At 38.5% G+C, this 12,845-nt stretch overlaps 1 protein-coding gene across 5 annotated transcripts in view; it reads left to right on the top strand.

Moving 5' to 3' along the window:
• Nucleotides 1–12,845, top strand: part of ABCA9 (ATP binding cassette subfamily A member 9) — a 78,947-nt gene that overhangs the window by 51,448 nt on the left and 14,654 nt on the right. For all 5 annotated transcript variants that reach the window (XM_049859328.1, XM_049859327.1, XM_049859329.1 and 2 more), the window contains 8 exons: nt 363–470; nt 1,739–1,912; nt 2,102–2,215; nt 5,830–5,949; nt 8,659–8,727; nt 9,223–9,314; nt 10,893–11,013; nt 12,146–12,263. In XM_049859328.1, coding sequence (XP_049715285.1) covers nt 363–470; nt 1,739–1,912; nt 2,102–2,215; nt 5,830–5,949; nt 8,659–8,727; nt 9,223–9,314; nt 10,893–11,013; nt 12,146–12,263 — 916 coding nt within the window. The remainder of the gene's footprint in view (nt 1–362; nt 471–1,738; nt 1,913–2,101; nt 2,216–5,829; nt 5,950–8,658; nt 8,728–9,222; nt 9,315–10,892; nt 11,014–12,145; nt 12,264–12,845) is intronic.

Genomic DNA, 12,845 nt, shown 5'->3' with positions numbered 1-12,845 from the left:
TAGTTCCACCATTGACAGTTCACAACCTCCGCTTGCTATTAAAACAACAGCCTAAATGTTATAACCATGAAGTCGGATGATCAGAAGTTTCATGCTGACCTCACTAGTTATTAACCGTGGGCCCTTAGCCGATCATGTAACTTGTCTCTACCTGCTTCTTCGTAAGTGAATCAGGATACATGTCCAGAATCCAAGTTGCCTCAACACGGGATTGAGAATGTGGGTAAGGAGTTACAAATAAGACCTCAAGAAGTGCTTTGGGTGGTCAGACCAACTCATTTATCTGAGTGGGTAAGTTAAGAATGTAGAGATGAACCATTTGACTAATTGTCATCAGCTTACAATGTTCTTCATGATTTCAGGTGCACGTGAATTATGAGTTTGGATTCCTAAGTAATGCCTTCTTCTGGATACCTGTGGCAACCTGTTTCACACCTTACATTGCAATGAGCAGCATCAGCGACTACAGAGTAAGCAGAGTAACAAAGCCCTTGTGTGTTTTTAATACTTAGAGGACCCCCACCCCATGATAATAAACACACATTCAGGCGGTACATCTCATTATGTGCTTGATACAATGAATAATCTAGCATCTTAACCGTGAGTTACCAAATATGAAGAAAATGCTATTTTTTCTTAAATAAATATGAGACCCCAGAAAGGACAGTTAGCCAATACCACTGATTAACAGGGAGTTGCAACTCTTACCTGGTAAATCACTTAGAGCTTTCTTTACAGATACTTGCACTGACACAATTACATACCTTCTCTCAAAGATAGTTCTCACTTTCCAGAGGATGCAAAAGGTATTTGGTTAAACAGCCCTGACCTACTCACCACAGCACTTTGATGTCTTGTGGAAAAAGACGGTCCCTTTAAAGCTTCATGGGATGATTTTATGTAAAATTCAAGAAGCCCTTCCTGGTGTCCCAGCATCCTTAGCATCACCACCTGATGATGGCTTTGTGCTGATGAGCCTTGCGAAAATTCAAAAAATGTCTTGGATTGAATTTATTTTCATTCATTCTTCTTTTCAACTATGCTTCTCTTTAGCAACTACTCCCATGGCCAACACAAAATACTCTTCTTCCTTGACTTTTATGAGACCACGTATTCACTGTTTTCTTTCCACTGCTCTTCTCACTCTTTTTAGGGCTTCTTTTGGAATCAACCTGCCTGGGTTCAAATCCTGACTCTTCCACTTTCAAGCTCTATGACCTTCCGAGTGTTGCTTAATCATTCTGTGCCTCAGTGGTTAGATAACCATTCTTATATTCAACATAATAGAATGTTGATTACAGATGCACCATTTATGTTCAGTATAAACCTTAAGAATCATGCAGGAAATTGTGAAACAACTTCTGTTGAGCCTTTGTGCGGTTTGCAAGTTTTCATGGTGTCAAAGGAAAGAGCAGCTTTGGGAAGCAAAGGATAGGGATCTTGTTATTGAGTCAATGCCCCATCATTCCATGATGGGACATGAGCTAGTGATGTTGTGCATTTTCCTTTTAGAAGACGAAGTCGTCATGTGGTTTGCTGCAGTATTAATGCCTTGATTGGCAAGAGATCTGCATGCCTCTGAAGCAGGAGTGTAGTAAATGGTAGTGCTATTTGCTGAATCCACACAAAATTTATTAAAGGGGTATTGCAAAATGAATATTTTTGCAACTATATGTTTGCAATTTTTCAAGCCTCAATTTTCCAGGGTCTTTTAATATGTCTCCTATTTCTTTATCAGAAAAAAATTCACTCCCAGCTACGGATTTCAGGCCTCTACCCTTCTGCTTACTGGTTTGGGCAGGCGCTGGTGGATATTCCTTTGTATTTCTTGATCCTCCTTCTGATGCAAATATTGGACTACGTTTTCAGCCCAGATGAGATTATATTTATAATTCAAAACCTGTTAATTCAGGTAAGTGGCCAAAATTACAGGATGAATTTATTAGGCTATTTTTCATTAATGCGGTAACATTGTTTAATCTTAGACCAAAGAATTTCGAATTATCTGTGCAATGTAGTAATTTTGGAGAATTGAGGTTTCAGTATGAAATATTTTCTAGGTAGCGTTTATATGATCCAAACTTCATATTCCTTTTTTCAGATCCTGTGTAGTATTGGATATGTTTCCTCTCTTATTTTTTTGACATATGTGATTTCATTCATTTTTCGCAATGGGAGAAAAAACAGGGGCATTTGGTCATTTTGCTTCATAATTGTAAGTATGCATATTCTTTTATTTTAAAACCATTTTTACACAAATCTAAGAATATATATTTTAGTCTTTGTACTAAGCATAATGATAAATTAATACTACTTTCTAGAAAATTTGATTTAAGATAATTATGTTGTTGTTAGTTCCATCAAGTCTGCTCTGAGTCATGGTGTGACCTTATGTATGAAACAGAATGAAGTGTTTCCTAGTCCTGTGCCATCTTCATGATCATTGGTATGTTTAAGTCTATTCTGTGGCTATTGTAGATGTAAATTATATGTGTGGGTGTAAACCATGTATAAACCCTCTAACACGTCTTCAGCTTTGACTGAACTAGAGATTTCTGCCTCCAAAAATTAACTTAAAATTACATATGAATATTTAAAAGGTAGCTCAATGATGACATAGCTGAGACATAACACTCTGTAATCCTATTTCTCCTCTTCTTTAACTATTTTACATAACTGCAACACAACCTACCCAGCTACTTGTTCATGCCAAAATTCTAGGATCATCTTTAATTCCTCTCTTTTCATCCCTTCCCACATTCAATCCCTTTGCAAATCCTTTGGACTCCAAATATCTCCTGAGTCTGTTTGCTGCTTCCCAACTTCTCTGCCACCACCTTTATTGTTTACTTTTTTTTGTCATCTGTCACCTAGAGTATTGCAGCAGATCTGTTAACTGGTTTCCCTGCTTTTACTCTTGCCTCCCATAGCCTATTCTGTACATAATAACCAAAGCGATATGTTAGGAATACATTTTTAATGAAAAGTATAACCTACGTAGAGCATAGTGCATGTATTTGAAGTGCACAGCTCTATAAAAATTTGAAAAATGAACATTTGGATGATACCACCACACACATCAAGAATAGAACATCACCAGAACCTCAGAAGCCCCCTTATGCCCCATTCCCAACCTTGCCCCTGCCCACAAGAAACCACTTTCCTGAGTTGTAATATCATAGGTGAGTCTAGCCAATTCCTGAATCGAATATAAGTAGAATCCATAGAGCCCATTATCTTGGATCGGTTCATGCTCAACATTGTGTCTTTTAGAGTCACTCATGCTGTTGTATCTGATCTACATAATAGGTCATTCCTTTCCGTTGCTGTACCCTTCTATTGATGAACATACTGTGATTTGTTTACCCATTCTATTGTTGACAGACATTTTGGGGCTTCCTGTTTTGAATTGTTATGAACAATGTTGTCATGGACTTCCTTGTATGTCCTTTAGTGCACAAATGAGTGCATTTTAGGGTGTAAACCTAGGAGTAAAATTATTGGATAATAAATTATTCCTATATTTAGCTTTAGTAGATCTTGCCAACAGTGTCCCAAAGTGGTTGCTCCCCCAGCAGGGTGAGAATTCCAGTGGGTGACATGGAGGATGCTTCACATCTTTGCCAACATTTGGAAGAAACTAAAACAAAATGCAACAAGTAAACGGGAATTATAAAATAAGAAAATACAATGACTTCTAGATTAAGTTAAAGAATAAAATTCCGTTCTATGTTGTTTATAAGAAACATACCTAAGTCACGGGTAATAACGTAAGAGACATTTTTTTAAAAAAGATAACATTAGATTTATGAATAACAGATAAAGTAAAATTCAAGGCCAAACATATTAAACAAACAAAAAAAAGAATACATTGAGAAAATCTACAATCCGTGAAGATGCAAGACTCATATTCTGTTTACAAAATAATAATAATAATACACAATAGCAAAATACATAACACAGCTATCTTTTCTTAAGCAAATTTAAATCACCTCTTTCAGAACTGAAGGAGCAGGCGAAAGAAAACGAGCCAGCAAGTAGAGACTTAACACATTACACAAGTTGGATTTGATTAGCTATGTAGACAGAAGACACCTGTGTAAGGACAGCAGACTGGGGGCAGATAATAAGGATCAAAGAGGAAAGTGATGGCCATGGAAAAAAGCAAAATTCTGGCCTGATTTGGAGAAAAATCAAACTTTACTTCTACCCTCTTCAGGCAATTCTGATGAAGGAAAGTGAGTTGACGAAATACTGATAGCACAAACAAAAAACCAAACCTGTATGCTGACTCATAGTGACCCTATAGGACAGAGTAGAACTGCCCCATAGAGTTTCCAAGGAGCACCTGGTGGATTCGAACTGCCAACCTTTTGGTTAGCAGCCTGAGCTCTTAATCACTGCGCCACCAGGACTCCAAAATATTGATAACTGTCTCTGTAAGGAGGTATTTAAGAGATTGAATTGATAGTCTAGGAAAAAGTAAATAAGAACCCCTGAGAAAAGAATTCCTTACCTAGAGAGGATGGATGCTGAGGGCTCTGAACTGAATTTGGGTGTGGTCCAAGGTCCAACACTGTGCGCCTCTTGGCAAGAAGATGCATCAGTCCCTGGGTAAAGTGAAAATTGATCCACGACATCCCACGTGAGCCACAAAAGAAAGCAATAAAGCTACGACACCCAGCCCAGGCTGAGCACACTATGTCCATCCATGTCTCCAGGCTTCAAAGATATTAACAGAAATCAATACCTAACCTCAAACTGTCTGTCAAAGGAGAAGACAAGCAGATGTCAGCTATGAAGAAACCTGTCTTCAAAGGAAATCATAGATACTTTATCAGGGTAAATAGAAGATCTATACAGAGCTGCACAGGTTAAATATGTCCAAAATAAAAAGATATATCTTGGCAACTCTGCAAACACTCACCATGACGTGAGAAATCCAAAACAATTAACAACAGCTAACAAACAAAAAAAAAAAAAAATTTTTTTTTTTAATGAACAGTGGCAGCAGCAACAATAACTAATAAAAGATATTAACACAGCATCAAAAAAAACAGATGCAGAACAAATAATACTTCCAGAGGAGCTTTGTTCTCTACAAAGTTTTTTTTTAAAGCATTAATTCAATAAAATGAAAGTTCAGTGACACAATAATAAAATGTCTTGAATGACAAAAATGAGATACGAAGAAGACCAATATAAATATAAAACTAATAGTGAATTCTGAAAATGGCTGAAAATTTAATTACAGATATAAAATAAAGGATTAAAATAATCCCTGTAAAACAAACAAACAAACAAAAAATAGATGCAAAGGACAAAGCCAATCCAACATAAGAATAATTAATGTTATTGATAGAGTGAATCCAATTAGTGGTGTAATGAAAACAATTTTCTGACAACAAAATTGTTGAATTATTGTCTATTCATTCGAAGAAATACTATGCAGTTATGAAAATAAATAGCTGGTATACCTAAACCTAAAAGGATGTCCATGGCCTATTGTGAAATGAAAAAAGAAAGAAAAATGCAGAGTAATATGTAATTTAAAAAAACTCGTTTATCAGACTGATTTTTAACAAGATCCCCAGCAGACTTGTATGCGCCTTAGGTATGAGAAGCACTGTCCTATCTTTTAAACATTCGTAATCCAATAGAGTTTATCTGTATATATGTACATAGAGAGAGAAAAAAAAAAAAAAAGATAGCAGTACTGGTTTGGGGAATGAGGTGGAAATTGAAAGTAAGAACCTTCTACCCTTTGGAAATGTCATTAAAATTCAGACTGATACACTTTAGTGAAACTTTGCTGTGTTTTTATTTTAGATCACAGTCTTCACAATAGTTGCTACTGACCTAAACGATTATGGATTTCTAGGGCTACTTTTGTGCACCTTATTAGTACCGCCCTTCACACTGATTGGCTCTTTATTCATTTATTTTGAGGTAAGCCATTCCACTCGTGTCTCAGGGTCATGAAATGGGTGGCCATCTGACAAAGCTTTGATTTTGTAAAAATGCAGGTACAGCCCTTAGTCCTAGGCAAAATTTGAAGCCTCTGTCTTTGGAAAGCCAACTTTCATTCTACATAACAAGAGTCATGTTCTCATTCAGTTGCCTTATGAAGGTCAGAGGCAAAGCCAGGGTAGTAGAATTTTATAGTTTTCATGATAGCTCTCACTCCGAGGAGCAAATAGCCTTAGTAGGAGGCTGGAGAGTTGACTTCCCCCTTTTTATGCTTTGGACGTGTTAGATTTAAGGTGCCTGATAGACATGCATAAGGAAATGTCAGGTAAACATCTGAATATATGAGTCTGGATTCAGTGTGTGGAGATTGGGACAGCAGCTTAAATATTTGGAGATTCATTAGTATGTAGAAGGGTTTTTGAGCCATGGAACTGAATGATGAAACCTACAGGGAAGCATCCATAGAAATGAAAAGAGTGCCAAGGACTTGGCCTTGAAGTCCAAAATTTAGAGGTTGGGAAGAGGAAGAGTTAGCAAAACATCTTGAGAAGGTGCCAGTTACACAGGATGAAAAAATGTGAAATTAGTATATTCCAGAATCTCTTCCCTGAATCTCTCCTTAAACACTAAAAGTGTCAGTATACCAGATGGCAACAAAGGTTTCAAGGAGGAGAGAGTGATTAAACCATCAGATGCTAATGAGAAGTCTATAAAGATATCAGTTGAGAAAGGACCATTGGATTTGGCTACACTGAGGTCATTGGTGAGGTTAGCAAGATAGATTTCAATGAAGGGGTGAATATGAAAGTCTAATAGGTGTGAGTTAAATAGAGGATGTGAAGCGAGAAAGTAGTGGCCATGGGTATAGACAAGTATTTGTAGGAGTTTTGCTAAAAAGGGTAGCAGAGAGATGGAAAAGTAGATTAATAGGGAGGGTGGATTTTTGTTTGTTTGCTTTAAGAAGGGAGATACTATGCTGATATGTGAGAAATTTGTAATAGGAAAGAGAGAGGGGCTACCTAAGAAGCCAGTTTCTTGAATAGCTGAAATAGAATGGCATACAGTGTGCAAGTGGAGGGGTTGACTTCCATAAGATCAAGGACATTCTATTTCACAAGAGCATAATCAGGGTATGTTAATACAGAAGTAGGTATTTTAGAGGCTTTGCTGGTAGAAATCTGAGGTGATTCTCTTACGGCTGATTCTAGTTTCTTAGAAAAACAAGAAGTGAAGTCAGAGGTGTAGGTGAAGAGGGAAATAAGAAAGGAGAAAAAGATCTGTGAAATTATTTTAGAGAGTGAGTGAGTGGAACTGACAGTCAGTGCTAAAGGACCACCTGCGCTTTTTGAGTGAAGTCGACATGGTTGACTATTTTTCTTGTTCTAGTTTGCTTCTCAGATGCAGTTTAGAGCAGGTGGAAAGTTGGGTTCAACCAGAGTTGGAGTTTTGCCAGGCTAGCCTGATAAATAACAGGATAAGGGAGTGATGGCTCTGTGTAAGGAGGAATGACAATGGACCATGGAATCTAAGCTGGGGGATGAGGGAGTTAAGAACATGAGAGGATTTATGGACAGTGAAAAAGTGGTGGGGCTGGTGGGTTGGAGGTCCACCAACTCCATGTTATGGAGTAAGGCTGCTAGAGCAAGACAGTTGAAAAACAAAAATGTGGTGGCAGGCAGGGCAGAGGGCAGGGAGCCTGAAATTGATTTTGGACATGGTATCGTGATTAGAAGTGGATGACTGAGATACTTAGGAGAACAAGATCACTTGAAATGATGTCAGGGTCCTGGCAAATTATCCAATGTCAGAAATGCAACGTCTTTACTAGGTGGTGCGTGGTTATGATAGTTATAAATTTTCTGCATGGGCTTAAAATTACTCTGAAAAAGAAGTTTTGGTAAATATGGTTCAAGAAACAAATTAGCCCTTAACTCTATGTTGGCCATTTACTCTATATTCACTAAAGTGTTGAAGGATGTTAAAAAAAAAGGAATTGTGAATCTAATGAACACCATGGGTCTCCTCCATAGAAAAATGTGCTTATGTGTACACACGCAAAACTCCAGGTGAAGAACTTTGCCTTCGATGTGAAGAGATTGACATGATCATTCTCAGCAGTGGGTGTAGCGAGGGCAAGAAGAGTGTGATACATCTAGGTCTCTTTTGGGAGAAAGAGAGGGATGGAGCACAAGTGAGAGAAAGCAGGTAAACTTAGGACACAGGGTTTGTCTTAAGGCAAACCTTGCCCATGGCTTCTACAGGTCCTGCTGGCATTGCCTCCGGAGTCTCTCAGTAGGTACCCAGTAACTCGGTCTATAGCCCAGCACAGGTTAACAGTTCATTGAGAGACCTGGGAAGCAAGGAAGACATACTGTACAGTGAGAAATTTGCTTTTACCTGATACACAAGGGGGAATTACTTAGAATGGTGACAAAGCTATTTAACAGACACTAATTTATCTTAGTGGTGCAGTGGTTAAGAGCTTGGCTGCTAACCAAAAGGTTGGCCATTAGAATCTGCCAGTGGCTCCTTGGAAACCCTATTGGGCAGTTCTGCTCTGTTCTATAGGGTCGCTATGAGTCAGAATTGACTGGACAGCAATAGGTCTGTTTTTTAATTTGTTTTAAATGCGGTGAAATTTAGCAACAGTTGAAGGTTCATCTAAACATTTTTCTCCTCGTTTTGCAGATCTCTCATGACTCTATGGATTATTTAGGACCTTCGGAATCTCAAATTGCATTTCTGGCATTGCTAATAGTAAGAAGTCATTTCAGTTTGAACGTTTTGCATGAGGGGACATAATATTTCTATCTTTTGAGCTTCTGTGAATTGCATCGAATTAAAAAATGTTTAGGCATTTTGAGCATCCGAAGCAGCACACACACACACACACACACACACACACACACACACACAGTGGCTTTAAACGTGGACCATATTTTATACTTTGTTATATTATATAACTGGGTCACTATAGGGTAGCTATGAGTTGGTATCGACTCAATGGCAATGGGATTTTTTGTTTTGAGTGATGCCAGTATGAATTTACTACTATGATATTTCTGACATGCTTTCTCTGAATAGTGGTGATGCTAACTTTGAGAGTTTTATAGAATATTAACTAAATTGTCTTTCAAACTTGTGAAAATGCTATCACATCTATCCTGTATATGATCAAACTCCCCAAATCAATGCCAATATTGAAATAGCTGTTTTTATGTTGATGCTAATTTTGATTTTGTTTTTCCCTAGCCTTACCTTCATTTTCTTATTTTCCTTTTTGTTCTGCGGTGTCTGGAAATGAATTTCAGGAAGAATTCAATGAGAAAAGACCCTGTGTTCAGGTTGAGAAAATTAAAGTAGAATTTTATGTTTTATTTTAATATTCATTGTTTAAAGACATTTTAGTGTGCCTAAATTAATTAAATAAAAAATGCTACACTGGATTCGTGGGGTACAAAATTATTATAACTCATGGTAGTTTACTGTAATAAGCATACAATTTAGTGAGAGAAATAAATTAACACACAAGAGACACTGAAAAATTAAGGCAAACCATGATTTCACTGGCACAGTAGGGGGAAGTTACATGCAAGTGGCAGAATCTTTGAAATAATGGGTATGTCGGGGCTTTGGTGGTGAAGTGGTTAAGAGCTTGGCTGTTAACCAAAAGGTCGGCAGTTCAAATCTACCAGCCACTCCTTGGAAGCCCTATGGAATAGTTCTACTCTGTCCTATAGGGTCACTATGAGTTGGAAGTAGCTGATGATAACAGGTTTGGTTTTCATGGGTAGATAAACAGTTGGGTAAGTGTAGCCAATACAGGAAGGAAGGATAGTCTGAGCAATAGACAAAAATTGAAATGTTTCTGTATATTTGAGAAGGCAGCTGGAAAGAACTAGAAAGCTTGTGTTGGAGGATCATGGAAAATTAAATGGAAGCTAGAAATTGGTGGTCTTGAAATAAGGAAGGTTTTGCAAATTACGTAGTGGGAAACATAGACACAGGGGCGGCTTGAACGCCTTCCCCATCTCATAAAATGTGAATCAAGCTGAAGTCTAATATATGTGGTAGAATGGGAGAGTGACACGTTAACAGCTGTGTTTTAGGACATCAACCAACAGCATTAATTTGGGGTGGCATGAGGGAGAGAGGCAGGAATCAGCACTAATCCGTGGTGAGGATGATGAAGGAAAAAACTAAATTGCTACCCGTAAGACCAATAAGGAAAGCATGGTTCTGATGGGGGACACCCAGGTTCCACTCCCAGCCAATGCAACCCAAGGGCAGCCACCACTTTGTCAGTGTACGCTTGCGTGTTGCTGTGATGCTGAACAGGTTTCAGCAGAACTTTCAGACTAAGACTAGGAAGAAAGGCCTAACAATCTACTTCCAAAAATCAGCCAATGGATCACAACAGTCCGATCTTGTTGTGCAGGAGTTCACCATGAGTCAGGGACTGACTCAACAGCAGCTATAATGATATGGTGATTTTATGTCCTGGATTTTCTGGGGACACATCTATGATTTCAAATGGTCTAACCCATTGTTCTCACGAACGTCTTCAGAATTCCAAAATATCTGTGTCAAAATTATATCTCCTAGATTTCTTGGCTCATGCATCTCAGCCCCCAGTTCCTTTGCCGGATAGTATGTAATGTTTTATTACTTGAAAAAGGAAGTCACCTAAAACAAGGAGAGTTAAACTTAGACAAGAAGCAAAGGTGATTAAGAGTAGTATCAGTGAGAGAAATGAGGCTGTTTGAAAGGCAGATGGTGTGTTGTGGGAGAAAGGAGATTGTGTTGTGCTCATAGTTACGCAATCCACTCACAGAGTAGTCAACAGTATACAGAAAATACATTATTTTTGCTGCTAGGTTTTCAGCCAGAAACTGATTAATTTCATACTGTTTTGATTTTAGGATTTCTCCAAGAAGTAGTGAAATTTTTCCAAACCCAGAAAAGCCAGAAGGAGAGGATGAAGATGTTCAGATGGAAAGAGTGAGAACAGCAAGTGCTGTGACTGCCCCAGACTTTGATGAGGTCGAGTTTATAAAAATGTTCTTCATCAAGTAATTCTATTCGTCAGCTTAAGTGGACAATTTTGAAATATTGATTTTTGAATAACATTGGTGGTTCTCATTACTTGACTTCACTGGGGATACAACACCCAAAAAGCTAAGTGAGCAAAGGACACACACACATACACACATAAAACCATAAATTTATTTATAAATTTATAAATAAATCTATTTTTCAGTCACAGTTTTGATAAGTACATCTAAATAGTAAAAAACCAAAGTAAAACGTTGTGAGCTTTAGAACCTGAGTGAATTCAGAGTAGGGAAGTAGTTTAAGGCGTGTGTGCACGAATGTTCATCTGTGTGTGCTGTCTCTTTTATAATTTATTTAATTTTTGTTGTTGAGAATATACGCAGCACAATATACACCAATTCAACAGTTTCTACGTGTACAATTCAGTGACAGTGATTGCACTCTTTGAGTTGTGCAACCATTCTCACCCTCCTTTTCCAAGTTGTTCCTTCCCCGTTCACCTATACTCAGTGCGCACTAAGGTTCCTCATCTAGTCTTTCTAGTTGCTGCTGTCAGTTTGATCCCATATGGATAGATGTTAAAAAAAGCACAGTCCTCAAGGTAGGCATTCTTCACTAGTTCAGCTGAACTTTTGTTTGGTTTTATGGGTGTGTGTCTTGACAGACCTATTGGTTTGGCGAACCTCTTTATTTCTACTCTCTGAAGAAAAGTGTGCTTGACTAAATCCCATGACACACTGCAAATGCTCTTTTACCTGCAGGGATGGATATAGGCTGGGAGAGTGTGCTCGAAAATGGGAGTCCCCGGGTGGTACAAACGATTAACACGCTAAGCTGCTGACCAAAGTGTTGGCGGTTGCAGCCCACCAAGAGGTACCTTGGGAGAAAGACCTGGCAACCTACTTCCAAAAAATCAGCCATTGAAAATGCTGTGGAGCACAGTTCTATTCTGACACACACAAAGTCACCATGAATCGGAGTCAACTTGACAGCAACGGATTTAGGGAAGGACAGGGTGGGCTCCTGATTTTGAATAGGGAAAGGTTTGGTGAGAGGGAGTGTGGAACACTGTCAATTCAAAGTGAGAATAAAGCCCACTGCTGCTTTCTCGTCTTTACAGAAACCAGCCATCATCGCCAGCTGTCTACGGAAGGAGTATGTAGGCAAAAAGAAAAACTGCTGTACGAAGAAGAAGAAAAAACTGGCCGCGAGAAATGTCTCTTTTTGTGTTGGAAAAGGTTGGAAATAGTTCACTTAGGAGATCGACCTTCACCTCTGACGATTAGGCCTTTAAAAAAAAAAAAAAAGAGAGAAGGGAATAATAGTGTCCAAATCTGGGGCTATCTGTTAATAAACAAGAAAGGCAGCCAGCCCATCAGCAGGCCAACACTGATCCATTCCACATAAAAGCCTCAGTTCCAATTGTAGCAAAGCTTTTTCTCTTTACAAAGAAAGACGGTTACATCTAAACGTACGGTATGGTTTGTTAAGAAGGATCGTATAGATTTCTGTCCATCGCTGTTGAGTCAATTCAGACTCAAAGCGACCCTGTAGGACTGAGTAGAACTGCCCCCATAGGGATTCCAAGGCTGTAATCTTTACGGAAGCAGGCTGCCATATCTTTCTCCCATAGAGCCGCTGGTGGGTTTGAACCACCAACCTTTTGTTTAGCAGCTGAGCGTTTAACCACTGTGCCACCAGGGCTCCTTACAGATTTTTAGGTAACAAAATTTTATGGCAGAGGATACTACACAGAAGGGAACTGACCAGGACAGAGTACAAGAAGCACATTCTTTGTTCCTAACAAGTAGCACGTTTCG

This window comes from Elephas maximus, chromosome 19 (genome assembly GCF_024166365.1).
Source record: "Elephas maximus indicus isolate mEleMax1 chromosome 19, mEleMax1 primary haplotype, whole genome shotgun sequence".
Taxonomy (NCBI): domain Eukaryota; kingdom Metazoa; phylum Chordata; class Mammalia; order Proboscidea; family Elephantidae; genus Elephas; species Elephas maximus.
The sequence above is the reverse complement of the archived record's forward strand: the minus strand, read 5'-3'. Positions and strand labels throughout refer to the sequence as shown.